The sequence below is a fragment of the Eptatretus burgeri genome, chromosome 8 (assembly GCF_056783735.1).
Source record: "Eptatretus burgeri isolate ZD-2024b chromosome 8, Ebu_testis_v1, whole genome shotgun sequence".
Lineage (NCBI taxonomy): Eukaryota > Metazoa > Chordata > Myxini > Myxiniformes > Myxinidae > Eptatretus > Eptatretus burgeri.
Window position 1 is genome coordinate 65558319 of NC_140968.1, and position 25623 is coordinate 65583941.

Below are 25623 nucleotides of genomic sequence, written 5' to 3' on the forward strand. Positions count from 1 at the left end.
ATATATATATATATATATATATATATATATAAATATATATATATATATATATATATATATATATATATGGGTTGGTTTCAATGGTGAGCCGATTTTGTTTGTTTGTATTTTTTTGTTGTTTTTGTTTGTTTGCATTTTTCCACGCAATAAAATACATTTGTGTTGGGCAGTGTATTAGTTAGGTGACATTTAGTAACACTTCGTATGCACAAGATATTGTTGTTATTGTCATTATTTTTATGTTAATTACAGAGATCACATACTGAAAACACGTATTCCATTTTACAACAATCCATGAGGGAGGAAATAAAAAAACCTGTAAGTACAGTACACTGTACAGTATTGTTAACCGAAATATCGCGAGACCTTCCACAAGGTTGTCCCGTTTTTAAGGTATCATTTTGTCGAGGTACCTTCAGTTAACCTTCAATGGTTTAGCTCAGATAAGTTAAGGTTTTCAGTTGGAGAGTTAAGAAAGTCACAGTTGGGCATGAAAGTGCCAATTTCACGGTAAATATAAAAATGGCAGCTTGGCAGTTAATTCGGAGAGTGACGGCAGCGGTTTTGTCGGATTTGGAGCGCGGATTGCGAGGCCTATTGGCGGGAAATGAACAGCTCGGTGAGAGAGAGAGAGAGAGAGAGAGAGAGAGAGAGAGAGAGAGAGAGAGAGAGAGAGAGAGAGAGAGAGAGAGAGAGAGAGAGAGAGAGAGAGAGAGAGAGAGAGAGAGAGAGAGAGAGAGAGAGAGAGAGAGAGAGAGAGAGAGAGAGAGAGAGAGAGAGAGAGAGAGAGAGAGAGAGAGAGAGAGAGAGAGAGAGAGAGAGAGAGAGAGAGAGAGAGAGAGAGAGAGAGATAGATAGATAGATAGATAGATATATAATGAAAGGAAAGTCGTAATTACATAAAGATGAACTATGATCCTTTCGAAGCTCCTGACCCCCTGTCCCCTTCCTCCAAGATTTTACTTCTGTATCCATTGTTATCCTCCCCTTGCGTGCCTGCACCTCCCCATTATCGCTACCCTAACATCCCTTCTCTACCTCTGCTGTTCCACCTCTTCCATGAGCCTTGACTGGAGACAAAAAGGAAAGTCAATTAAAGGCCTTGTGTTCATTCACCTGGTGATTGAGGGTGCAGTTGGGAGTTTGAGAGACCCAATGACGGGAGAAAGAAGGAAAATGAAGTATGGTGGATTAATAGGACAAATGAGGAGGTGCAGAAAGATGATGTGTGTTACCTGCCAGAATAGGTTGGGTGGAAGAGGAGATCAAGTTCGTGCTGTCTTCCCCCCCCCCCCCCCAGGTTTCTGGAGGGCTCACACAGTCCACCATCAACCCCTTTCTGGTGAAACCACCTAAATCCAGAATCGCTGCTCACCTCCACTCATTTTGTTTTTCTTTTCTCCCACTTCCACATTCTCTTCAATATCATTCTTCACTCCAGGTCTTCAAGACTGCTGTTCACCACCATCTCATATTGTCCCCAATCCAAAACCGTGCTCTTTTTCTCCCTTCGTTAACCCTCTCCCCCCCCCTCCCCTCCCAACCCCAATCCATCCAGCCTCCCAAATTTTCAGTTTTCCCTCCTGAAAGTTTCCTTCTGTATCCATTTTGCCCAATGTATGCATCTCCTCGTGCCCCTCATTCCTCCTCACACACATTGATTGTCCAAGTCTGCCTCCATCCATCCATTGGGACCACACTCTGTGCATAGCATCGGTGCTGTCAATGCAGTTTCCTGGTTATATTCGGCACAATCCTGGACGGGTCGCCACTCCGACGCAGGATACTCGAATGGCTCAATCATCCCAGAAAGCTGGTACTCATTTTGCTGACCTCGGAAGGATGACAGGCTGAGTCAACCCCATCTGGTACTAATTAAATGGCTGAGTGGGATTTCCACTTGGGACCCTAGGATCCCAAGCCTGCCACCCTAACCATTAAGTAAACACTAGGCAACCATTAAGCCAACTGTCTCTATCCTGGCCTTCAACTCTGCTGTTGGTGTTTCCCCCTCTCTCTGCTGTTGTTTTTGTGTCCTGATACATCCTTGTATGTTCAGTGTATTAGTACTAATTGGGTCTTCTATGAGCCTTGACTGTATACCAAAAAAAAAGGAATGTGTTGATGTCTGGTCGAAGAATACTTGTTTGAAACTTTATTTTCATGGGCTATTCAGTTTGTTTAAAAAAAAATACTTTCACACAGGGACCCTTCGTTACTATTACCTCTATTACTACCACGACTAATTTAAGAGCTTCAATTATTCCGACCACCTTGTGGGATCAGCCAGAGAAAGATTTTTGCTCTAAGCCCTTCACGAGAGGGCTGGTCAGGCCTGACGTTCAGCTGAAGGTGCTTTGTTGGGCCTATCATGTACCGTACTCTGTACTAAATCTTGCTTGCACACACTCACTGAAGTTGCTTTGTTTGTTCAGGGTACTGGCGATAACCTGCCCACTCTCCATAAAATACCGCGTGGGGTCTTTAACATGCCTGGTGTTGGCTTAATGGTTAAGGTAGTGGGCTTGGGATCCTAGGGTCCTGAGTTCAAATCCTGCTCAGCTGTTGAATTAACACCAGGTGGGGTTGACTCTGCCTGTCATCCTTCCGAGGTCGGCAAAATGAGTGCCAGCATGCTGGTATACTGTGTCGGAGTGGCGACCCGTCCAGGATTGTTCCCAATAGCCAAGGAGACTGCTTCAGCAGCACCAACGCTCTGCACAGAGTATGGTCCTAATGGATGGAATGGATGGATGGTCTTTAACATCCATTCGAGGGACGACATAATTTGCGATGCAATGTCATGCCTGCAAAAAAAAAAAAAATCTGACGATAGTCAGGCTGGGAATCAAACGCAGACTTCATTTTAAGGCTGTACAATTCACATGTTAATATTTGTGTAAGTACTACGGGACGTCGTAACTTTCTTCTTGGTGTGTTGTAAGTTTGTGCTTTTATGCCATTCTTATTAAATACCATCTCACTCTTTTTGTTGTGTGTATTTCCAGTTCCTTTGTTGGCGTTTCCTCATTACCCTCACACCTTCTCTCGGGCTTCAAAGTCTGATGATTTCAAAGTTCCATCTATCCTGGATGAGGCTGTCTTATGGATGGCTGCACCTAAAAATCGGCGCACAATTGAAGTCAACCGCACTCGACGCCGCGCTGATAGGAAGTTGCTGAAACCTCGGGTGTGTGTTTGACATTTATCGCAGAGAAGCGAAGAGTTGAGATGACGACTTTGGAAGAGAGAGGATCCTTAGCTTGATTTAAGGCTGTAAATAAATGATTATTTTTCTACATGACTTTATTGTTATGATTATCTGCTTTTCTTTCAGGTCATGATTATTTATTTATATTCTCATTCATGTACCATGCATTACTACTTTAAAGCATGAGGTTGTTCTCAAAGCTTAATGGGAAGTGAGCATAGCTATTTCAATTGCAGGAAATGTGCATGGTATGCAAAGAGGAAAATGTACGATAACGATTGATTGGGCTTCGTAGGATTGAAATTTTATTTGTTTCTTTGATTTCAGTAAATGTCGATTAAACGTCTTTCAGATCACATTCGCAGACTGAAGAAAAAAAAATTCCATCGTTAATTGGCGAAATTTATGGAAGAGTGAGGTAATTAAATGATGGTTAATAACTTGGTTATGCAGTAGTTCCATTAATGTGTGAACAATTCAAACAAGTGCAGCAGGTATATTTACATCTCTGTGGTGGAGCGTGCGTGCGTGCGTGCGCCTTTTTAAAGGTGAGAGCATACACAGTTGCCTTTGTTGTGGGTGGTTAAACAGCAATCTTCTGTTCTTGCGTATGGCAGCTTGGCTGCCAGGTGGCTATCATTTATTTGAAGCGTGGCTGTGCCGCTGATGCTGCCCCTTTACCTGTACACTGGTACTCAGCTTGTCATCCTTCCGAAGTCGGCAAAATGAGTCGACCCCACCTGGTGTTAATTCAGCAGCCAACAGGGCTCACGCAGGAGCCTAGGATCCGAAGCCAGCCTCCCTAGCCGCTAAGCCAACATCGGGCTTGCAAAACAGCAATAATACCCGAGGTATTGCGCATTGCAATTACATAAGCCTGAAAATTTAATTCGAAATAAATGGTCAAATATAAACATCTATTTCATCAGTTTAAGTTGTTAAAAAAATCGAATTCTGCCAAACCTACGGATGATGGATCGAGGTGATTATTATATACATTGTAGCTGAAAGAATGGCCGAGAGCCATCAAGCCTGTGTTCAAATTCCTAATTCGGCTAAAAACAAACTGTCATCCCAAGTGTTTCATAGGCAGGGAGATTTCCCCAATGTGTGTGCCATCCTTTTGGATGGACGTTAAATTGGGCATCTCGTTTGCCAGCATTCGTTGGTGTATATGAAAGATCCCACGGTGTCCTTCATGAAGAGTCGGCAAGCTGTCGCTGGCACCCTGAACAAATTCCAAATTCTTGCCCTAACTACTGCTGGGAAGGCAATGACAAACCATTCAGTACAACCCTTGCCAATAAACTGTTTGGGCAGAACCGAGGCTCTGTAACACTCGTACATCATATCGAATTACATACATTGTCTCATCAGCTTTGCACTACAATGGAAGGTTTATTGTTGATCAAGCATTTTATTTACTCCCGTCATTCATTCCTCTGTTTTTGCACACTTAATTGTTTTGTTTTTAATCATGTTCCTAATGTCAACTAAATCTTGCTTGCATTACTAATACTTTATGGCTAACACTTCTTTTTTTGTGAATTGTCCTATTCTCATTTTAACAGCTTTAATCTTGAATTTATTATACGGATGATCGGTAATTTTATTTTTGTTTTATTGTGATTATGTTATAATGTTGCATTTGATGAATGAGTGCAATGAGAAGACCCGGTATTAATGTTAGATGTGATATCTTAATACCGACAAAATTTCTTCTCTATTGGACATAAATTCTGTACAAATTGGTTAATATTAAGAGAATTGCAGACATAAACAGTGTCCATAAAGTCCTTGTGCAACTTAACTTTTATAACTTTCTGTTTGCACAATATAGAAACAAACTATAAATGGTGCATGAAAGCATAATTCATAAAGTATTTACTCAATACAGTTCACGTTTTTAAACTTCAACATAACCACCATATTTCGGAATACATCGTTCAATCCAATTTTCTAACTTGTTGAAAACACTCTCTAGTTGCTGCTGAGTAATTTAATGAATTGTATTTGTGATTATAGCCCTAAGTTAATCCAAAGAATGTGTTTTTGAGGAGTAAACAAGAGTTGAACAGTCGTGGCCAAAAATATTAGCACCCTTGCATTTTTAGTTTTTTTTTCAAATAACTCACAATTTTTCTCGAAAAAAAAAGTTGGCATTGACGGAAGTATTTTGTCTCCACAATTATTTATTTCACTGTTAATATAACATAACCTTTGTTTTTAATTCAGAACTTAATATATCCTTTTAAATCAGAAAATAAAAAGAAATGGCATTTACAAAATTATTGACATCCAAGACTTATTATTTGGTAGCACAGTCTTTGAACAAAATGACTGCAGTCAAGCACTTCTTATAGCCATGAATGAGATTCCTACACCTCTCTACTGACAGTTTGGCCCACTCTTCTTGTGCAAACTGCTCCAATTCTCCCAGATTTGATGGGTGTCTTCTCCCAAAACTGCTGTTTTCAGATCTCCCCACAGGTGTTCAATGGGATTTAGATCTGGACTCGTTGCTGGCCACGTCAGAACAGTCCAGTGTTTTGTCTTGAACCATTCCTGGGTAGTTTTTGAAGTGTGTTTGGGGTCATTGTCTTGCTGCAAGACCCATGACCTTTGATGGAGACCCAGCTTTCTGACAATGGGTTGAACATTGCGCTCCAAATGCTTCGGTAATCTCCTGATTTTGATGATGCCATGCATACGTTCAAGGCACCCAGTGCCAGAGGCAGCACAGCAACCCCAAACATCACGGAACCTCCTCCTTGTTTGACTGTAGGGAAGGTGTTCTTTTTGAAGGCTTAATTTTGTTTTCTGTAAAAAGAGATGATGTGCTTCACCAAAAAGTTTTAATTTGGTTTACAGGGCATTCTCCCTGAAGGATTTTGGCTTCTTCTGGTGTTTTGGCAAACTCCAGTCAGGCTTTCTTATATGCTCTCAGCAGTGGGGTCCTCCTGGGTCTCCTACCATAGAACCCCTTTTCATTGAGTTGGTGACGGATGGTGTGAGTTGAAACTGTCATACCTTGTGTCTGAAGGTCAACTTGAATGTGTTTGACAGTTGATCGAGGTGCTTTCTCGACCATTGGAATAATCCTTCGCTTCAATCTTCGATCAAGTTTTTCTCTTGTGGCCATGTCCAGAGAGGTTGGCTTCAGTGTCACGGGCCTTAAGCTTCCTGTAACATTGCGTATGGCGGACGCAGGAACATCAAGGTCTCTGTAGATGGACTTGTAGCCTTGAGATTGTCGATGCTTGGCTTCAGTCTTCTCTGCCCTCCTCAGACAATTCTCTGGTATTTTTTTCTTTTCTCCATGTTCATTGCGGTACACACAGTGACACAAAACAGCAGAATGATTCCTTTTCTCCATTCAAACTGGTTGAATGAGAGATTTTTATTTTATTTTATATTGCAGGCACCTTCAACTCACCACAAGTGAGTTCAATTCCAAAGTAAAGGAGAATCACCTGCTTGAAATCTCATGATTTCTAACGACTTCTAAAAGGTGCCAATAATATTGTCCAGGCCATTTTAGGATTTCTTTTTGGAATAAGCTAAGATTTAGTAATTTTTTCAGCATTTTCTTTCTTTGTTTTGTTCCACCGTAAACCAAAGAAATACATATGGGGACAGGCCAGGCAATCAGTGGCCAAGCAATTGGTCCATGACTACCGAACCCCTTGTTTGGGAAGATGTCATTCAAAGCAAAGTGGCAGAGATCGGAGTCTTGCAAGTAAGTACAAGGTGATATGTAAAAGATTTAATCGTCCTAGTTGGGGATCCAAATGCGGTAATTGTGATGGTTGACATTACCACTGATTGTAGAAGTTGCCTTGTCAGAAAATATCAACTCGTCGAGAAAACCAAGGGGATTGTGAATTTGACAACAACATTAATAACACTCGAACAGCACTCAGTGGAGCACATACCTTCACCAGGCTGAATGGTTTAATTTTTGTATCCCACTGATGGGGCTATATTTGCATCTGGACTTGAACCAAAATCAAATCCACTTGTTCTTGTCACCGACCCACTCATCTGCCAAGTTTTGTCTGAATCTGTCCATAACTTTTTGAGATCGTTTTTGGCCCTATTTCACAATGGCGAAGAATTGCTTAAATTATTATTTTATCCGGATCTTCATCAAAATCTCAATTCGTCCATGTCGCGCATCCAACCTATCCATCATGTTTCGTCCCGTTTGCAGACAAATGGGTGAAAACCTCCATCCATCTTCAGTGGTGGAGGTAATGACAACATAAAGATTAACAAAACTAGATTCATGATGCTTTTATATTCCATTGACAGATTGTTTCTATCTTGTGTAAATCCAGTTATAAAAGTTCAAAGTTGCACCAGGACTTCATGGGACTATTGATTGCATTAAATCTGAAGGTGGTGTCTTTTGTTGACAGCATCCCTTGTCTCTTCATCGAGTTTGTAACCATCTTGTTTATTTTTTTTTCTCTCTCTCCCTCTCTCCCTCTAGAGGGACATTGAGCTGTGTCCCAACTGTAGTGAACCCAAGCTTAAGCACAGGCTCTGTGGCAACTGTTACTCCTATGTTGCTTTTGAAACGAAAAATATCCGTCAGAAGATTGCTTGGCTTGAAGGGGGCCCCCTGCGAACCCCAGCCATGGAGACAGTTGTTCACTACAATGATGATGCGCCAGTGACCAATTTGGGGAAGAGGATTGTCGAGCAGAAACGGAAGCGACCCCACTGGTTTCCAGCTGCTTGATTACTGTGCAGAAGTCGTGTTTTTTAGAGTTGATTGTTTTATCTGCAGGAAGCAAAAGCCTTTAGAAAGCAAAACGATTTTTGAATTGAATCTTAGGAAGGTTCAAGTTCTGAGTTGATGCCTTTTCAAATGTGGTGAGTCGTCGATTGTCCAGCAGTCGAAATCTTTGCAAGAGTATCCAAGAGAAAGCTTGAATATGGGGAAAACAAGTTGAAGTTAATGGAATAACAAGTACAGTTTAATAAATTGCTCTAATCTAATCAAGCATTACTGTCTAAGGATACTAAACCTTTCTTCCATATTTAAATGTTTCTGAAAAAAGTACAAATTGCTTTTTGGTGTTTTATTTCACTTAATTTTTCGGAACTTAAGATCAGTCACTTTAGCACCTGCCATTTTTGAATGTTACCTGCAACAAATCGATTGTCAATTTTACCAACCCAAAAAAGTGATAAAACTCAAAGTAGATTGTTTTGCTTCCCTTATTCATTGAAGAAGTGGGTTTTTTTTTTTCATTAATGCAATTCAAATTCCTCTCCGACAACCAACTTTTCTCAACCTCTTATAGGGGTCAACTTGGGAATTTTTTTTGTCCAAGTCTTTCACCAACTCTGGACCAGGCATGATGTTTGTAATTTGTTCAGTGTCCTGGTGATTACTCACCTGCTCTTGGCGAAGGACACCGTGGAATATTTAACATCCACCACCGACCAATGTTGGCAGACGGGTCCTCCAGATTAACGTCCCTCTGATAGAAGGCATATAGGTTCATACATGTTAAACGAGAAGGTGACAGTTTGCTGGTTCGAGATTCGAGCATAGATTAAAGAGCTCAAAGGTGAGTGTGTGTACCTCTGGGCTACCCTCACAGCAATGCCAACTATTTGTTTACTACAAAAAAAAGAGGATCATGCTGTGGAAAGGATCACAATTGAACCTTTTAATACATTTGGTTAAAATTCCCTTCTGAGCCCACACTTACGATACTTGAATTCAGTTTGGTCTGTTTGGCATACCCATTTGAGCCCATGATTCTTGATGTGATCCCAGGTTTAGATTGCAAATATGTTTACTTGTTCATTGTCTATTAATGTCCTTGTAGTTCATGTTTAAAAAAAAATAATGGTTTGCTGATATATCCTAATGTATATGCAATGGGTTGCATAACCTCCAATGAGCCCTGTACCATTTTATTTCGATAGATAGTTACAGAACCATAAGGGGAGCTCTTACAATCGATTCCCTGATCGTGGTCCTGAAGGATAAATCTGTGGCGTTACCACAGGCGCTTTCTGAGACGCTTGATCTAAGTGGCGTCCAAATCCCATTTTACCTCCCCTGTAAATTCAACACCACAGATGGGGAACTGTGCTTCTCATGTGCCACCGAGAGGAAGATACAATTGAGCATTACCGTAGGTGGATACTGGCTACCAACTACCCATAACGGAACAGCAGGAATGGAACAGTGTTTTCAATATGCTGTTTAATCAATAGCATCTGACAATCAAACCGTTTGGAAAAGGAGTTGTTTATCAGTAAAAAGCATGTACAGTAGGTACAAGACAAGCAGTGTCACAATAGAAAACCTAATCAGAACCATAGGAGCCCCTTACTCGGTCAACTTACCTGTCTTCCACCCTCTCTGTGCTCTATTCTTTTCAACGTTATTTAGTGTCAATCAAGGAAGCAACACACTACATTTAGCCTTAACTATAACTCCTTATTTGGCTGGGGGTTCAAACGTCAAACTCCTCGACTCTTTATGAATTGCATCATCGAGTCGCCGATAATTAAATTTAAGCTTATTTTGGAGCTCTTTGTAGTTTAGTATGAAACGTTTTTAGGTCACTGCTAAATGGAGGAGGTTTTTCCCTGTAACATGTCGCAGGTCTACAAGAGCTTTGCATTGCTGTTGTTGGGGGTCAAATTTTAAAATGTGCACCCATTGGTCGGGCAGCTGCCGGACCACACCTACATCCCTCGCATGACTCTATCCACCACGACACCCAGGTGAAAATATGGCTGCCATCTTGGTTTTCTGGTAGGCTGAACACATTCGGCCTGTAGTTTTTTTTTGCTGACTATACGCTGCCTGGGTTTTTTTTTTTGTACCGCAGGTTGTGACCAGTGTGGTCATTTCTCACTTGTTCTCTAATTAAATAATTGCCTTGCACTTCAACCTTTGTTGAAAGTCTTTCAGAATAGACTCCTGTTGACAATGCTGACATGCTTTGTTCCACTTTGTGATAATCATCCTCTGTCACAGAGTGTCAGTACTGCTGAAGCAGGTTCCTGAGCAAAGGTTATACTGAGTGGTTTGTCATTGCCTTCCCAGCAATAGTTAGGGCAGGAATTTGGCCACGGTGCCGGCGATAGCTCGTCTACTCTTCACGAAGGACACTGTGGCGATCTTTAATGTCTACCAAGTGTCAGTAGACGAGACGCCCAGTTTAACATCTATCGGAGGGATAGCGCGCGCGCGCGCACACACACACACACACACACACTGGTGAATGCCTGTGCCGAGCCACGCTCGACATAATATAAGGTGATTGCTGTGATGGGACTCGGTCTATGGTATAACTTACTATGCATAGGGGGCTGAGGTACTTTTGACAATAAGCTACGACAGATGGTGTGCTGATGAATTTCCACCATGGTGAAATGTTCATATCTGTGCTCCTCCTGCCATCATGGCTTTAATACAACACTGCAGGTGCTCATTTGGGGCCATAGTAAGAGTTCACTGTTGGTGATGCTCAGGTTGGAGAACTGACTTTTTGCTCATGTCCTGCATAAGGAAAGACCACAGATGTGAGCTCTTTTCGCTGCAGTTACCACTACCAGCCATTTTCATATTTTTACAGGAGTGGGGGTTTCCAAATGCCATTGGAATAGAAGTGTTTTTAACACTCTTTAAAAGGAAAAATATTTTTGATTCCCATTGTAGTAATAATGCTTCCCCTTATCGAATGCACATATATAAATAACCCCTCTAATCCGTTTGAATTTCTTTACAAATATGACTGTGCAGTGTACATTATAGTTTTGATTAACCAATCAGGAATGACATGAATGAAATCTGGAGTAAGAATGGTCTCCCCCCAAAGAGGGGAGACTCCACCTCCCCCCCCAAAGAATTGCTAATTTTTGTTTAAAACAATAACAAGAGGAAGGGTTGTCAAAATGACACACTCGCCAAAAAGGCCTGGGTTTGAATCCCAGCCCAACTGCAAACTGTCATCCTGGTGTTTCCCAGGCAGGGTGATTCATCAATGTGTTCCTTGGATGGACGATAATAATCAGCCAGCATTAGTAGAATCCTTCGCGAAGACTAGACGAGCCATCACCGGCACCATGAACAAATGACAAATCCCTGCTGTAACCTTCGTCCAACATCAAGCCTGGCCGGCTTGTTCGTGAAAGAATTCTAGCCTTCCATCAGCTATCCTCATAAGAACGTGGGAATAATAATTGTGACCATTAAAGAAGACAATACAACAAGGAACTTGGATGCAGGATATCATTCGGCCCATCAAGACTGCACTACACCTAGACCATAATCCAATATATCAGTTTATCAACTTTAAATCACTGGAAGGGAGGGTGGAGGAGTTGGGGTAGCACAGACCCCACATCATGAGGGTGTGATTATATAACATGACAAAAAAATAATTAAAATTACGATTTTTTTTGTGGGGAGGGAGGAGGTGAACACGAGTGTAGGTTGAGGACTGAACAACACAGACAGCACATTCAACTTTTTACGAGACCCTTTCACAGACATCACAATCACCGATCTATACCTAGGCTACCTCGCATTCTTCCGAACAATTAGCATGTTTCGTTTGTTTTCCATGGACGTGCTTTGTTGGGCGTCGGTGGTACTTTTAACAGACACGAGACGAACGCACATCTTGCAAGTAGTAACTGTTCGGGCGAGGTTACGAGTACACGGTGCCTACTCTTTTTGAAAAGGGACCACCGTGGGATGACAGGAGGGAGACCCATCTTAACATCCTTCCAAAGGACGGGGCACTCATTAATCAAGTTAATGTGACAACCTGCCCGCAAAGCACCGTGGGTGACAACTGGCTAATGGGATTGTTGTTCGCTACCCTCGAGATATCCATCATCCAGCGATGTTATACTTTGGTTCCACATTTTTCTGCGACACGTGCGTAAATATGAAGCCAAATGATAGTTCTGCGCGCGCACGCAGAGTTTAGCCAATGAGAGCGATGCGCGGAACAAAGCAGCCAATGAGAGCGCTGCACGTACAGCGCGGCTTGGTCCTGACTTATGATTGGTTGGTTAGTCAGCAAATCGAACGTGAGCACGGATGAAAATTAAAAACGCAATGCATGGTACTGACTGTCTTTTAGCTTTGGTGAAATGGATGGAATGTTCAAGACTATCGTCCATTTTGGGGAATTTAATTTATTACGACCGAAATCGAGAATCGCCTGCTTATATAACCTTCAGTTTAATGGAGAAGTCAAGTTTTAAGGACCCCGGTATTTCTCGGCAAAATATTCCACGACTAAATGGGAATATCATTATTACGCAATCGGACATCATTTAGAAAGGTCACGTGACACAATGTTGCAAAAGCGAATTTCATTGTTAAAAACAGACAATGACCACTCGGGTACAAATAATACGACGAAACATTTATTTTTGATTGCGGGAATTATATATATATATTTTTTAAATACCACTTGTTGCATCAAAGAGCACTGAAAGTCCACTCGCGTGAATATATTACTGAGTAATTGTGCGTTTTGGAGATGAACAAATTTTAACCTGTGTTCGAAACCATGACGGTATGAAGCGCACCAGTAGCAGGGTCATCCGTGCATGCTGAATTGTGTTACCTGTGTACGAATGAACGCCGTTTGAACACACCTGAATAATCGGCATTATTTTTTTGAATTTTTTAAATCGCATTCACGTCTTTTTGACGTCCGTGCTGAGATCTGAAAACGATGTCGATTTTTCCAATTTTTTCAAAAACAGATTATATGAACGGAAGTTTCGGTTGGGGGCTTCATGAGGAGGAATTCACAAGGCTTTCAGAGCTTCTCGGTTAAATATAGCACGGCACATTAATATGATATTTAACATTCGACGAGGAGGAAATGAAAACTGCTGAAGAGGTAAAGGACAGGACGGGACGATTTTTTTCCGGAAGGTGTAGTAAAACGTGCGGCCGTTGGGTGGCTTTGACAGGCGGTAATGGCGGATGCTGCTGAGCTTCGTGGGCCGGTGCTCCGTCCAGCAGGCCTGCAGTCGCTACTCACCTTCACCATCCTGTTCCTCGCCAGCCTCGCCGGATTCTCTTCGCGCCTTTTTGCCGTGATCCGCTTCGAGAGCATTATCCACGAGTTTGATCCGTGGTGAGTGCCACGGCCTCCGCCTCACTCGGCCCTCAAGCTCCCATAGCCCGAGACCCTCGTATCGTTGGCTTGTTGCACAATCCCTGGATTTACAGCGCACGTTGCCGACGGGCGTCGATCCGTGGTGCGGTTGTTGCTCGTTGTTCGTGTTGGTAGACTTGGAAGCGAAGCGGTAGTAGGTACGAGTGTTGGTGACTGGTGAGAATGGAGGTCACGGGTCTCTGCAATAAGTCGAGGTACCGTTGTGTCTCCAAGTCCGGGTCCCGGGTCCGGGTCCGGCCCTAAGCGTTTCCACTGGCCTGTCATGGGACTTTAAACGTCATTCAATGCTTCTTGTATTTAAGATAAATAATGGAGGTCACGTGTTCATCAAGCTGGTTTCGAGCTTTTGGAAAGATTCGAAATTGATTTTTGCCTGATGAATGGTTCACGTCCGAAACGTGAGCTTCTTGCGGTCCCATGGTAGTGATGGCATCGATCTGTGTGTGTGTGTGTGTCTGTCTGTCTGTCTGTGACCGCCGTTTCTCGACAACCACTCGTCCGATCTAATTAAAACTTGCCAGGAATATTGCTGGGGCCCTGTAGATGTGCCTTTTCAAGGTTTGATATTAATCGGACAAGCGGTTCCCAAGTTATGGCCATTTATTTACCAAACCGATGACGGGACACGGTGCTATGACGTCACAATTCTTTTTCTTCCTCGTTTGATATGACGTCACAATTGACGCTGCGGACCTGAGTATGTGCCTTTTCAAGGTTTGATATCGTTCTTCCCTCAGCTGTTTCCCAAGTGTTTTTTGCACATACGGCCACACACGTAGGGGCACGCATGTACGAGCACGCACATATGGGCACGCACTAGTACCCCCAATGGATGTCTTCTTTTGATCCATCGATCTACACCCATCCACCGACACAGATTGACACTGCCTTCAATCAGTGCAACACTAATTCCTCGTTCTCCTGCAGCAATCCTGAGCTTTGCCTGGACGAACGGACGTGCACGTGTTCATGTTCCGTTCAAAATGTTCTCCGAACGAGATGACGTTTAATCGATGGCCATTTGTCCAAGAACCGCCAAGAGGTTTAAACGATTAATGATTTGCTGCATTCTCAGATCCCACATCTATGATTCCCACTACGATTACTGGACATTGAAGAACAAATCCTGCTCATCGTCCGATGTGTCGGTGCCCAATAAGCATGGATTTGCTCTGACGTGGGAACTTCCAATAATGTTGGAAACCTCATGTTCAAATTGCATGTGGATTTGTTAATAATAAAAAAACACGATGCAACACTTCAAGTGGCAAGCTTGTCAAAATGGTCACTTTAAACCAAACGGAATGAACAATACTGTACTTTTCACTCCGCTTGAGAATACAAACTCCTCTTTTCAGGTTTGTTTACTGGACTCGATTCGATAAATCGGGGCTGGCAGGACTGCTAAAAGCAGGGGTCAGCAACCTTTCAGAAATGGCATGCCACGAGTTATTTTGTCCACTCTTATTTACGAATTTGTGCCGTTGAAACATTTTTAACATCAATCATGGTCAAGGATGTTTTAGCAGCTTAAGCTATACTAATAAATGGTGTGTGTGTCTTGTGTCGTTGATTGGTATCTACATATGTGGGTTCAGAATGTGGAATGGAGTCCTCCCAGGGCAGGCTCAAAGCATCCACCTTCATTTCGGTAAGGGGTCACAATTCATGGACCAAGCTGTGAAGTTTCCTGTTCTCAAAGTTTTGTGCCAATAGCTCTCTTCAGGATCGTCGCTGAGCCCCGGACAGCTTCCAAGTGGTTCGTTTGTTGTAATATTCCCAGGGATGGTTTTTGGCTCACCTGCAAAGTAGTTCCGGGAAGCTTATGGGATGGCGCATCGTCCGTCCATCCGTCCATCCATCCACAAATACTTGCAACTTCTCAAACTACACATACGATTTCAATGAAATTTGACCACAACCTTTATCACCCGTGATGTTCCAAGGTTTGTTCATGGCATTACAAAAAAAATCCATCGGTATTTACTTTCTTCTCTGTTATATATTTTGTGGGTCATCCATGCCTACCAGTGGAGGAGGAGATTGGGACCATACTCTGTGCAGAGCGTTGGTGCTGCTTAAGCAGTCAACCTACCAGTGGTTGCCTGGTTATCTTATCCAGCTGCTACCAGGTGAGCGCCCAGAGGTATTACCCTATGTTTTATATCTCTGTGAGGTTATTTATCATCATACCTGCAGGTCCACCTATCACTGGTACAACTTTGGCATTCTTCAGCTTCCAGGATCTTCTCACTTCATTCTTGAGGTCTTGGTGTTTGTTCATTTTCTTGATTTCTGCATCGTTTAGTCCAAAATCACTGGTATGAACACCTCAATCAGCAATGCTTTCTCTATTTTTCTACTAAAGTATGATATCTGGTCGCAACGGTTTGGTTTCAATGGGATCATTCGGTCGTACGTGAGCAGTAGGCATTTCAATGTTTTCAGTGATTGCTTTTGGTTCATGTTCCCACAAATTTTCTGGAACTGGTATATCAGTTTTTGCAGATGTACCAGCGGATAACTTCACAAACTCTGGTGTGTGTGTGTGTGTGTGTGTGTCTGTGTCTGTGTCTGTGTCTGTGTCTGTGTCTGTGTCTGTGTCTGTGTCTGTGTCTGTGTCTGTGTCTGTGTCTGTGTCTGTGTCTGTGTCTGTGTCTGTGTCTGTGTCTGTGTCTGTGTCTGTGTGTGTGGTGTCGTTGGTTGGTATCTACATATGTGGGTTCAGAATGTGGAATGGAGTCCTCCCAGGGCAGGCTCAAAGCATTCACCTTCATTTCAGTAAGGTGTCACGATTCATAGACCAAGCTGTGAAGTTTCCTGTTCTCAAAGTTTCTGGCCGAGGGCTCTCTTCAGAATCGTCGCTGAGCCCAGACGGCTTCCAAGTGCAGTTCGTTTGTTGTAATATTCCCAGGGATGGTTTTTCGCTCACCTGCAAAGTAGTTCCGGGAAGCTTCTGGGAAGGCTCGTTGTCCGTCCATCCACAAATACTTGCAACTTCTGAAAATACACATACGATTTCAATGAAATTTAACCACAACCTTCATCGCCTATGATGGCATTAAAAAAACGGGGTCTGAATGGGTCGACAGAGAGAGTTTATAGGGGGGGGCTTGCCCCCCAAAGAGGTATTTGCCCTCTTCTCAGAAACGATACACAATTCCGATGAAACTTCACGACAACCTTCATTACCCATGGTGTACCAAATTTTGTTCATGACATTTGAAAAATCGGGCTCAAAGGGGTTTCAAGGAGGGTTTCCCCCCAAAATATGCATTTGCTTTCTTCTCAGAAACGACACATGCAATTCCAATGAAACTTGATCACCATCGTCATCACCTGTCATGTACTAAAGTTTGTTCACAAACAAACGTCGCTCCCCACACCACGCCGCGTCGCCCCCCCCACGCCGCGTCGCCCCCCCACACCACGCCGCGTCGCCCCCCTACACCACGCCGCGTCGCTCCCGCACCACATCGCGTCGCGTCGCTCCCCCACACCACGTCGCGTCGCTCCCCCACCACACCACGTCGCGTCGCTCCCCACCACACCACGTCGTGTCGCTCCCCCCACACCACGTCGCGTCGCTCCCCTCCCACACCACGTCGCGTCGCTCCCCTCCCACACCACGTCGCGTCGCTCCCCCCACACCACATCGCGTCGCTCCCCCACACCACGTCGCGTCGCTCCCCCACACCACGTCGCGTCGCCCCCACCACGTCGCGTCGCCCCCACACCACGTCGCGTCGCCCCCCACACCACGTCCCGTCGCCCCCACACCACGCCGCCCCCACACCACGTCGCCCCCCACACCATGCCGCGTCGCCCCCACACCGCGTCGCGCCCCCACACCACGTCGCGTCGCCCCCCACACCACGTCGCGTCGCCCCACACCACGTCGCGTCGCCCCCACACCACGCCGCGTCGCCCCCACACCACGCCGCCGCTTCACACCACGCCGCGTCGCCCCCACACCACGTCGCGCCGCTTCACACCACGCCGCGTCGCCCCACACCACGTCGCGTCGCCCCCACACCACGCCGCCGCTTCACACCACCACGCCGCCGCCCACACCACGCCGCGTCGCCCCACACCACGCCGCGTCGCCCCCCACACCACGTCGCGTCGCCCCCCCCACACCACGCCGCCGCCCCCCCCACACCACGTCGCCCGCTCCCCCACACCACGTCGCGTCGCTCCCCCCACACCACGCCGCGTCGCTTCCCCCCACACCACGCCGCGTCGCTCCCCCACACCACGCCGCGTCGCCCCCACACCACGTCGCGTCGCTCCCCCACACCACGTCCGTCGCCTCCCCACACCACGTCGCGTCGCTCCCCACACCACGCCGCGTCGCTCCCCCACACCACGCCGCGTCGCTCCCCCCACACCACGCCGCGTCGCTCCCCCCACACCACGCCGCGTCGCTCCCCCACACCACGCCGCGTCGCTCCCCCACACCACGTCGCGTCGCTCCCCCCCACACCACGTCGCGTCGCTCCCCCCACACCACGCCGCGTCGCTCCCCCCCCCACACCACGTCGCGTCGCTCCCCCACACCACGTCGCGTCGCTCCCCCCCACACCACGTCGCGTCGCTCCCCCCACACCACGTCGCGTCGCTCCCCCCACACCACGTCGCGTCGCTCCCCCACACCACGTCGCGTCGCTCCCCCACACCACGTCCGCGTCGCTCCCCCCACACCACGTCGCGTCGCTCCCCCACACCACGTCCGCGTCGCTCCCCCCCACACCACGCCGCGTCGCTCCCCCACACCACGTCGCGTCGCTCCCCCACACCACGTCGCGTCGCTCCCCCACACCACGTCGCGTCGCTCCCCCACACCACGTCGCGTCGCTCCCCCCACACCACGTCGCGTCCGCTCCCCCCCCCACGCCACGTCGCGTCGCTCCCCCACGCCACGTCGCGTCGCTCCCCCACGCCACGTCGCGTCGCTCCCCCACGCCACGCCACGCGCGTCCCCCCACGCCACGCCGCGTCGCCCCCACGCCACGCCGCGTGGCCCCCCACGCCACGTCGCGTCGCCCCCCACGCCACGTCGCGTCGCCCCCACGCCACGTCGCGTCGCCCCCACGCCACGTCGCGTCGGCCCCCCACCCCACGCCACGTCGCGTCGCCCCCCCACGTCGCGTCGCCCCCACTCACGTCGCGTCGCCCCACGCCACGTCGCGTCGCCCCCACGCCACGTCGGCGTCGCGTCGCCCCCACGCCACGTCGCGTCGCCCCCACGCCACGTCGCGTCGCCCCACGCCACGTCGCGTCGCCCCCCACGCCACGTCGCGTCGCCCCCACGCCACGCCGCGTCGCCCCCCACGCCACGTCGCGTCGCCCCCCACGCCACGTCGCGTCGCCCCCACGCCACGTCGCGTCGCCCCCACGCCACGTCGCGTCGGCCCCCACGCCACGTCGCGTCGCCCCCCACGCCACGTCGCGTCGCCCCCCACGCCACGTCGCGTCGCCCCCCACGCCACGTCGCGTCGCCCCCCACGCCACGTCGCGTCGCTCCCCACGCCACGTCGCGTCGCTCCCCCACGCCACGTCGCGTCGCTCCCCCACGCCACGTCGCGTCGCTCCCCCCACGCCACGTCGCGTCGCTCCCCCCACGCCACGTCGCGTCGCTCCCCCACGCCACGTCGCGTCGCTCCCCCACGCCACGTCGCGTCGCTCCCCCACGCCACGTCGCGTCGCTCCCCCCACGCCACGTCGCGTCGCTCCCCCCCCCACGCCACGTCGCGTCGCTCCCCCCACGTCGCGTCGCTCCCCCCCACGCCACGTCGCGTCGCTCCCCCCACGCCACGTCGCGTCGCTCCCCCCACGCCACGCCGCGTCGCTCCCCCCACGCCACGTCGCGTCGCTCCCCCCCACTCCACGTCGCGTCGCTCCCCCCACGCCACGTCGCGTCGCTCCCCCCACGCCACGTCGCGTCGCTCCCCCCACGCCACGTCGCGTCGCTCCCCCACGCCACGTCGCGTCGCTCCCCCCACGCCACGTCGCGTCGCTCCCCCACGCCACGTCGCGTCGCTCCCCCTTCCTCCCCCCCCCTTTTAGTTTAACTGTCCGGAACGTGGTTGTCTCGTGACGAATCCTCTCCTCACTGCCTTACCTTGAATTTCCTCACACTGCCATTTCCATTCCACTCATGCTGCCTTCCCCTATCCTTGTTCTGTCTCCTCTCCTCGTGCTGCCTTCACCTCTCCTCGTGCTGCCTTCCCCTCTCCTCGTGCTGCCTTGCTTCCTCGCTCCCCCCGCTTCCTCGCTCCCCCCGCTTCCTCGCCCCCCGCTTCCTCGCCCCCCGCTTCCTCGCTCCCCCGCTTCCTCGCTCCCCCGCTTCCTCGCCCCCCGCTTCCTCGCCCCCTCGCGCTTCCTCGCCCCCTCGCGCTTCCTCGCCCCCTCGCGCTTCCTCGCCCCCTCCCGCTTCCTCGCCCCCGCTTCCTCGCCCCCCGCTTCCTCGTTGCCCCCCCCCCGCTTCCAATGAAATTTGACCACAACCTTCATCACCGTGATGTACCAAGGTTTGTTCATGGCATTACAAAAAAAAAATCCATCGGTATTTACTTTCTTCTCTGATATATATTTTGTGGATCAGCCATGCCTACCAGTGGAGGAAGAGATTGCGACCATACTGTGTGCAGAGCGTTGGTGCTGCTTAAGCAGTCAACCTACCACTGGTTGCCTGGTTATCTTATCCAGCCGCGACCAGGTGAGCACCCAGGGGTATTACCCTATGTTTTATATCTCTGTGAGGTTATCATGATACCTGTAGGTGCACCTATCACTGGTACAACTTTGGCATTCTTCAGCTTCCAGGATCTTCTCACTTCATTCTTGAGGTCTTGGTGTTTCTTCATTTTCTTGATTTCTGCATCGTTAAGTCCAAAATCACTGGTATGAACACCTCAATCAGCAATGCCTTCTCTTTTGTTGTACCTAAGTGTGATATTTGGTCACAACGGTTTGGTTTCAATGGGATCATTCGGTCGTACGTGAGCAGTAGGCATTTCAATGTTTTCAGTGATTGCTTTTGGTTCATGTTCCCACAAATTTTCTGGAACTGGTATATCAGTTTTTGCAGATGTGCCAGTGGATAACTTCACAAACTCGTGTGTGTGTGCGTGCGTGCGTGCGTGCGTGCGTGCGTGCGTGCGTGCGTGCGTGTGTCGTTGGTATCTACGTATGTGGGTTCAGAATGTGGAATGGAGTCCTCCCAGGGCAGGCTCAAAGCATCCACCTTCATTTCAGTAAGGTGTCACGATTCATAGACCAAGCTGTGAAGTTTCCTGTTCTCAAAGTTTCTGGCCGAGGGCTCTCTTCAGGATCTTCGCTGAGCCCAGACGGCTTCCAAGTGCAGTTCGTTTGTTATAATATTCCCAGGGATGGTTTTTTGCTCACCTGCAAAGTAGTTCCGGGAAGCTTCTGGGAAGGCTCGTTGTCCGTCCATCCACAAATACTTGCAACTTCTCAAACGACACATACGATTTCAATGAAATTTAACCACAACCTTCATCACCTATGATGGCATTAAAAAACGGGGTCTGAAGGGGTCGACAGAGAGAGCTTATGGGGGGGGGGGGCTTTCCCCCCAAAGAGGTATTTGCCTTCTTCTTAGAAGCGATACACAATTCCGATGAAACTTCACGACAACCTTCATTACCAATGGTGTACCAAAGTTTGTTCATGACATTTGAAAATTCGGGCCCAAAGGGGTTTTAAGGAGGGTTTCCCCCCAAAATATGCATTTGCTTTCTTCTCAGAAACGACACATGCAATTCCAATGAAACTTGATCACCATCGTCATCACCTGTCATGTACTAAAGTTTGTTCACAACATTAAAAAGAATTGGGGTCTAAGCGGTTCTACGGGGCGAGTGGGGTGGGGGGGGGTTGCTTCCCAAAATATGTATTTGCTTTCTTTTCTGAAACCACACACAATTTCGATGAAACTTGACCACAACCTTTATCACCCATGATGTTCCAAGGTTTGTTCATTGCATTACAAAAAAAATCCAGAGCTATTTACTTTCTTCTCTGTTATAATTTTTGTGGGTCATCCATGCCTACCAGTGGAGGAGGAGATTGGGACCATACTCTGTGAAGAGCGTTGGTGCTGCTTAAGTAGTCAACCTACCAGTGGTTGCCTGGTTTTCTTATCTTGCTGCTACCAGGTGAGCGCCCAGGGGTATTACCCGATGTTTTATATCTCTGAAAGGTTATTTATCATCATACCTGTCGGTGCAGCCATCACTGGTCCAACTTTGGCATTCTTCAGCTTGCAGGTTCTTCTCACTTCATTCTTGAAGTCTTGGTGTTAATTTTCTTGATTTCTGCAACGTTTAGTCCAAAATCACTGGTATGAACACCTCAATCAGCAATGCCTTCTCTTTTTTTTGTACCAAAGTATGTTATCTGGTCGCAACGGTTTGGTTTCAATGGGATCATTCGGTCGTACGTGAGCAGTAGGCATTTCAATGTTTTCAGTGATTGCTTTTGGTTCATGTTCCCACAAATTTTCTGGAACTGGTATATCAGTTTTTGCTGATGTGCCAGTGGATAACTTCACAAACTCTGGTGTGTGTGTGTGTGTGTGTGTGTGTGTGTGTGTGTGTGTGTGTGTGTGTGTGTGTGTGTGTGTGTGTGTGTGTGTGTGTGTGTGTGTGTGTGTGTGTGTGTGTGTGTGTGTGTTCGTTCGGTCATAAAGCATAATGTATCACCGTCTTTGGTAATCCCATCTCCAATCCTCACCCTCCTCTCTCTCTCCACAACCTCACCTCCTCACCTCCTCCTCATGCCTCTCCCCACGCCTCTCCCTCCCACAGTGTATAGAAACGTTTGGTGAGGCATAGCTCCCTCCCTGCTTCCTCTCTCCCCCCTGCTTCCTCGCACCCCCCCGCTTCCGAGCCCCCCTCCTCGCTCCCCCCGCCTCCTCACTCCCCCGCCACCTCGCTCCCCCGCCACCTCGCTCCCCGCCTCCTCGCTCCCCCCGCCTCCTCGCTCCCCCGCCCCTCGCTCCCCCGCCCATCGCTCCCCCGCCCCTCGCTCCCCGCCCCTCGCCTCCCCGCCCCTCGCTCCTCCCCGCCTCCTCGCTTCCCCCCTCCTCGCTTCCCCCGCCTCTTCGCTCCCCCACCTCGCTTCCCCCACCTCCTCGCTCCCCTCCCCACTTCCTCGCTCCCCCTCCCCGCTTCCTCGCTCCCCCTCCCCGCTTCCTCGCTCCCCCTTCCCCGCTTCCTCACTCCCCCTCCTGCCTCCTCGCCCCTCCTCCATTCCTCGCTCCGCCCTCCCCCACACCACCTCGCTCCCCACACCACCTCGCTCCCACACCACCTCGCTCCCCCACACCACCTCGCTCGCTCACACCACCTCGCTCGCCCACCCCTCCTCGCTCGCCCACCCCTCCTCGCTCCCCCACCCCGCCTCGCTCCCCCACCCCGCCTCGCTCGCCCACCCCGCCTCGCTCGCCCACCCCTCCTCGCTCGCCCACCCCTCCTCGCTCGCCCACCCCTCCTCGCTCCCCCACACCACCTCGCTCGCCCACCCCGCCTCGCTCGCCCACCCCGCCTCGCTCGCCCACCCCTCCTCGCTCGCCCACCCCTCCTCGCTCGCCCACCCCTCCTCGCTCGCCCACCCCTCCTCGCTCGCCCACCCCTGCCTTCCCCTCTCCTCGTGCTGCCTTCCCCTCTCCTCGTGCTGCCTTCCCCTCTTCGTGCTGCCTTCCCCTCTTCGTGCTGCCTTCCCCTCTTCGTGCTGCTTTCCCCTCTTCGTGCTGCCTTCCCCTCTCTTCGTGCTGCCTTCCCCTCTCTTCGTGCTGCCTTCCCCTCTCTTCGTGCTGCCTTCCCCTCTCTTCGTGCTGCCTTCCCCTCTCTTCGTGCTGCGTTCCCCTCTCTTCGTGCTGCCTTCCCCTCTCTTCGTGCTGCCTTCCCCTCTCTTCGTGCTGCTTTGCTTCCTCGCACCCCCTCCCGCTTCCTCGCCCCTCCCGCTTCCTCGCCCCCTCCCTCTTGCTCGCCCCCTCCCTCTTCCTCGCCCCTCCCTCTTCCTCGCCCCTCCCTCTTCCTCGCCCCTCCCTCTCCCTCGCCCCTCCCGCTCCCTCGCCCCTCCCGCTCCCTCGGTTCTCCCTCGCCCTCCCGCTCCTCACCCCTCCCGCTCCCTCGCCCCTCCCGCTCCCTCTCCCTTGCCCCTCCCTCGCCCCCTCCCGCTCCCTCGCCCCCTCCCGCTCCCTCGCCCGCCCGCTCCCTCGCCCGCCCGCTCCCTCGCCCGCCCGCTCCCTCGCCCTCCCGCTCCCTCGCCCGCCCGCTCCCTCGCCCGCCCGCTCCCTCGCCCCTCCCCCCGCTCCCTCGTCCTCCCCCCGCTCACTCGTCCTCCCCTCCCCCCCGCTCACTCGTCCTCCCCTCCCCCCGCTCACTCGTCCTCCCCTCCCCCTCACTCGTCCTCCCCTCCCCCCCTCACTCGTCCTCCCCTCCCCCCCGCTCACTCGTCCTCCCCTCCCCCCGCTCACTCGTCCTCCCCTCCCCCCGCTCACTCGTCCTCCCCTCCCCCCGCTCACTCGTCCTCCCCCCCGCTCACTCGTCCTCCCCCCCGCTCACTCGTCCCTCCCCCCCGCTCACTCGTCCTCCCCCCCGCTCACTCGTCCTCCCCTCCCCCCGCTCACTCGTCCTCCCCTCCCCCCCCGCTCACTCGTCCTCCCTCCCCCCGCTCACTCGTCCTCCCCTCCCCCCGCTCACTCGTCCTCCCCTCCCCCCGCTCACTCGTCCTCCTCCCCCCCCCCGCTCACTCGTCCTCCCCTCCCCCTCGCTCACTCGTCCTCCCCTCCCCCCGCTCACTCGTCCTCCCCTCCCCCCGCTCACTCGTCCTCCCCTCCCCCCCGCTCACTCGTCCTCCCCTCCCCCCGCTCACTCGTCCTCCCCTCCCCCCGCTCACTCGTCCTCCCCTCCCCCCCGTTCACTCGTCCTCCCCTCCCCCCGTTCACTCGTCCTCCCCTCCCCCCGTTCACTCGTCCTCCCTCCCCCCCGTTCACTCGTCCTCCCTCCCCCCCCGTTCACTCGTCCTCCCCTCCCCCCGCTCACTCGTCCTCCCCTCCCCTCCCCCCCCGCTCACTCGTCCTCCCCTCCCCCCCCCCCCCCCGCTCACTCGTCCTCCCTCCCCCCCCCCGCTCACTCGTCCTCCCCTCCCCCCGCTCACTCGTCCTCCCCTCCCCCCGCTCACTCGTCCTCCCCTCCCCCCGCTCACTCGTCCTCCCCTCCCCCCCCGCTCACTCGTCCTCCCCTCCCCCCCCGCTCACTCGTCCTCCCCTCCCCCCCCGCTCACTCGTCCTCCCTCCCCCCCCGCTCACTCGTCCTCCCCTCCCCCCGCTCACTCGTCCTCCCTCCCCCCCCGCTCACTCGTCCTCCCCTCCCCCCGCTCACTCGTCCTCCACTCCCCCCCGCTCACTCGTCCTCCTCCCCCCCCCCCGCTCACTCGTCCTCCCCTCCCCCCCCCGCTCACTCGTCCTCCCCTCCCCCCCCCCCGCTCACTCGTCCTCCCCCCGCTCCCTCGTCCTCCCCCTCGCTTCCTCCCCTCGTGCTGCCTTTCCCTCCCCTTGTGCTGCTGTCCTTTTTACAGCGCGTGCGCTGTATACAATTGCACAGTTTCAAATGTCCCCGCTGTCTACCACGTCTCTGGTGTTCTCCCCCTCCCCCCCCCCCCCTGCCTCAAGACAGCCAATGACGGCCTCCGGTAGATGGCAGTGTGTAACCGACATGGAAATGGCGACAATTGACAGAAATACCCGAGTATTTCAATGGAAATTTGTGAAACTAATGTGTTGTATATGTGAAAACCATTGAATTTATTGCTTGATGGAAAAAAAAACAAGAAACGCTCCCCTCTCATGTACGAACGAACGAAAGACGTCATTTCCGCCCACCATGGCATTTCGCGCCGAACGCTGAAAGCTGTTCTTTTTATCGAATCATTCTCTTTAATATTGGCCATAATCAAGTGTTTCGTCATGCATTAGTAGTTGAAATTTACTCACAACAAGAACGAAAAAATAATCTCCTCACAGATTCAACTCGAGGGGGAGCACTCGGTAGAGTGCAAAACCTCCGCCGCCAATACTGCTGGGTCACTTAAGTGAACATGATATCCTATTCATTGAAGGTCAAAACGGATCAGACTCTCCTGAACCATGATTGAATAAACTAAACGAGATCGACGCGCATGTAGAAATGC

The 25623-nt window shown here is 50.5% G+C and overlaps 2 protein-coding genes across 3 annotated transcripts in view; both read left to right on the top strand.

Moving 5' to 3' along the window:
• Window positions 1-340: 340 nt before the first annotated feature.
• Window positions 341-8426, top strand: MRPL32 (mitochondrial ribosomal protein L32). The gene is made up of 3 exons (XM_085892334.1): window positions 341-619; window positions 3009-3190; window positions 7707-8426. The coding sequence occupies exons 1-3, from the start codon at window positions 523-525 to the stop codon at window positions 7956-7958; spliced, it is 531 nt and encodes a 176-aa protein (XP_085748460.1). The 5' UTR covers window positions 341-522; the 3' UTR covers window positions 7959-8426.
• A 4609-nt stretch (window positions 8427-13035) lies between these two features.
• The window catches only part of STT3B (STT3 oligosaccharyltransferase complex catalytic subunit B), a 75336-nt gene continuing 62748 nt past the window's right edge, over window positions 13036-25623 (top strand). The window contains exon 1 of one of the 2 annotated variants that reach the window (XM_085892335.1): window positions 13036-13359. In XM_085892335.1, the coding sequence (XP_085748461.1) occupies window positions 13199-13359 (161 nt within the window). In that variant the 5' untranslated portion in view covers window positions 13036-13198. The remainder of the gene's footprint in view (window positions 13360-25623) is intronic. The other variant, XM_085892336.1, reaches the window with a different exon arrangement.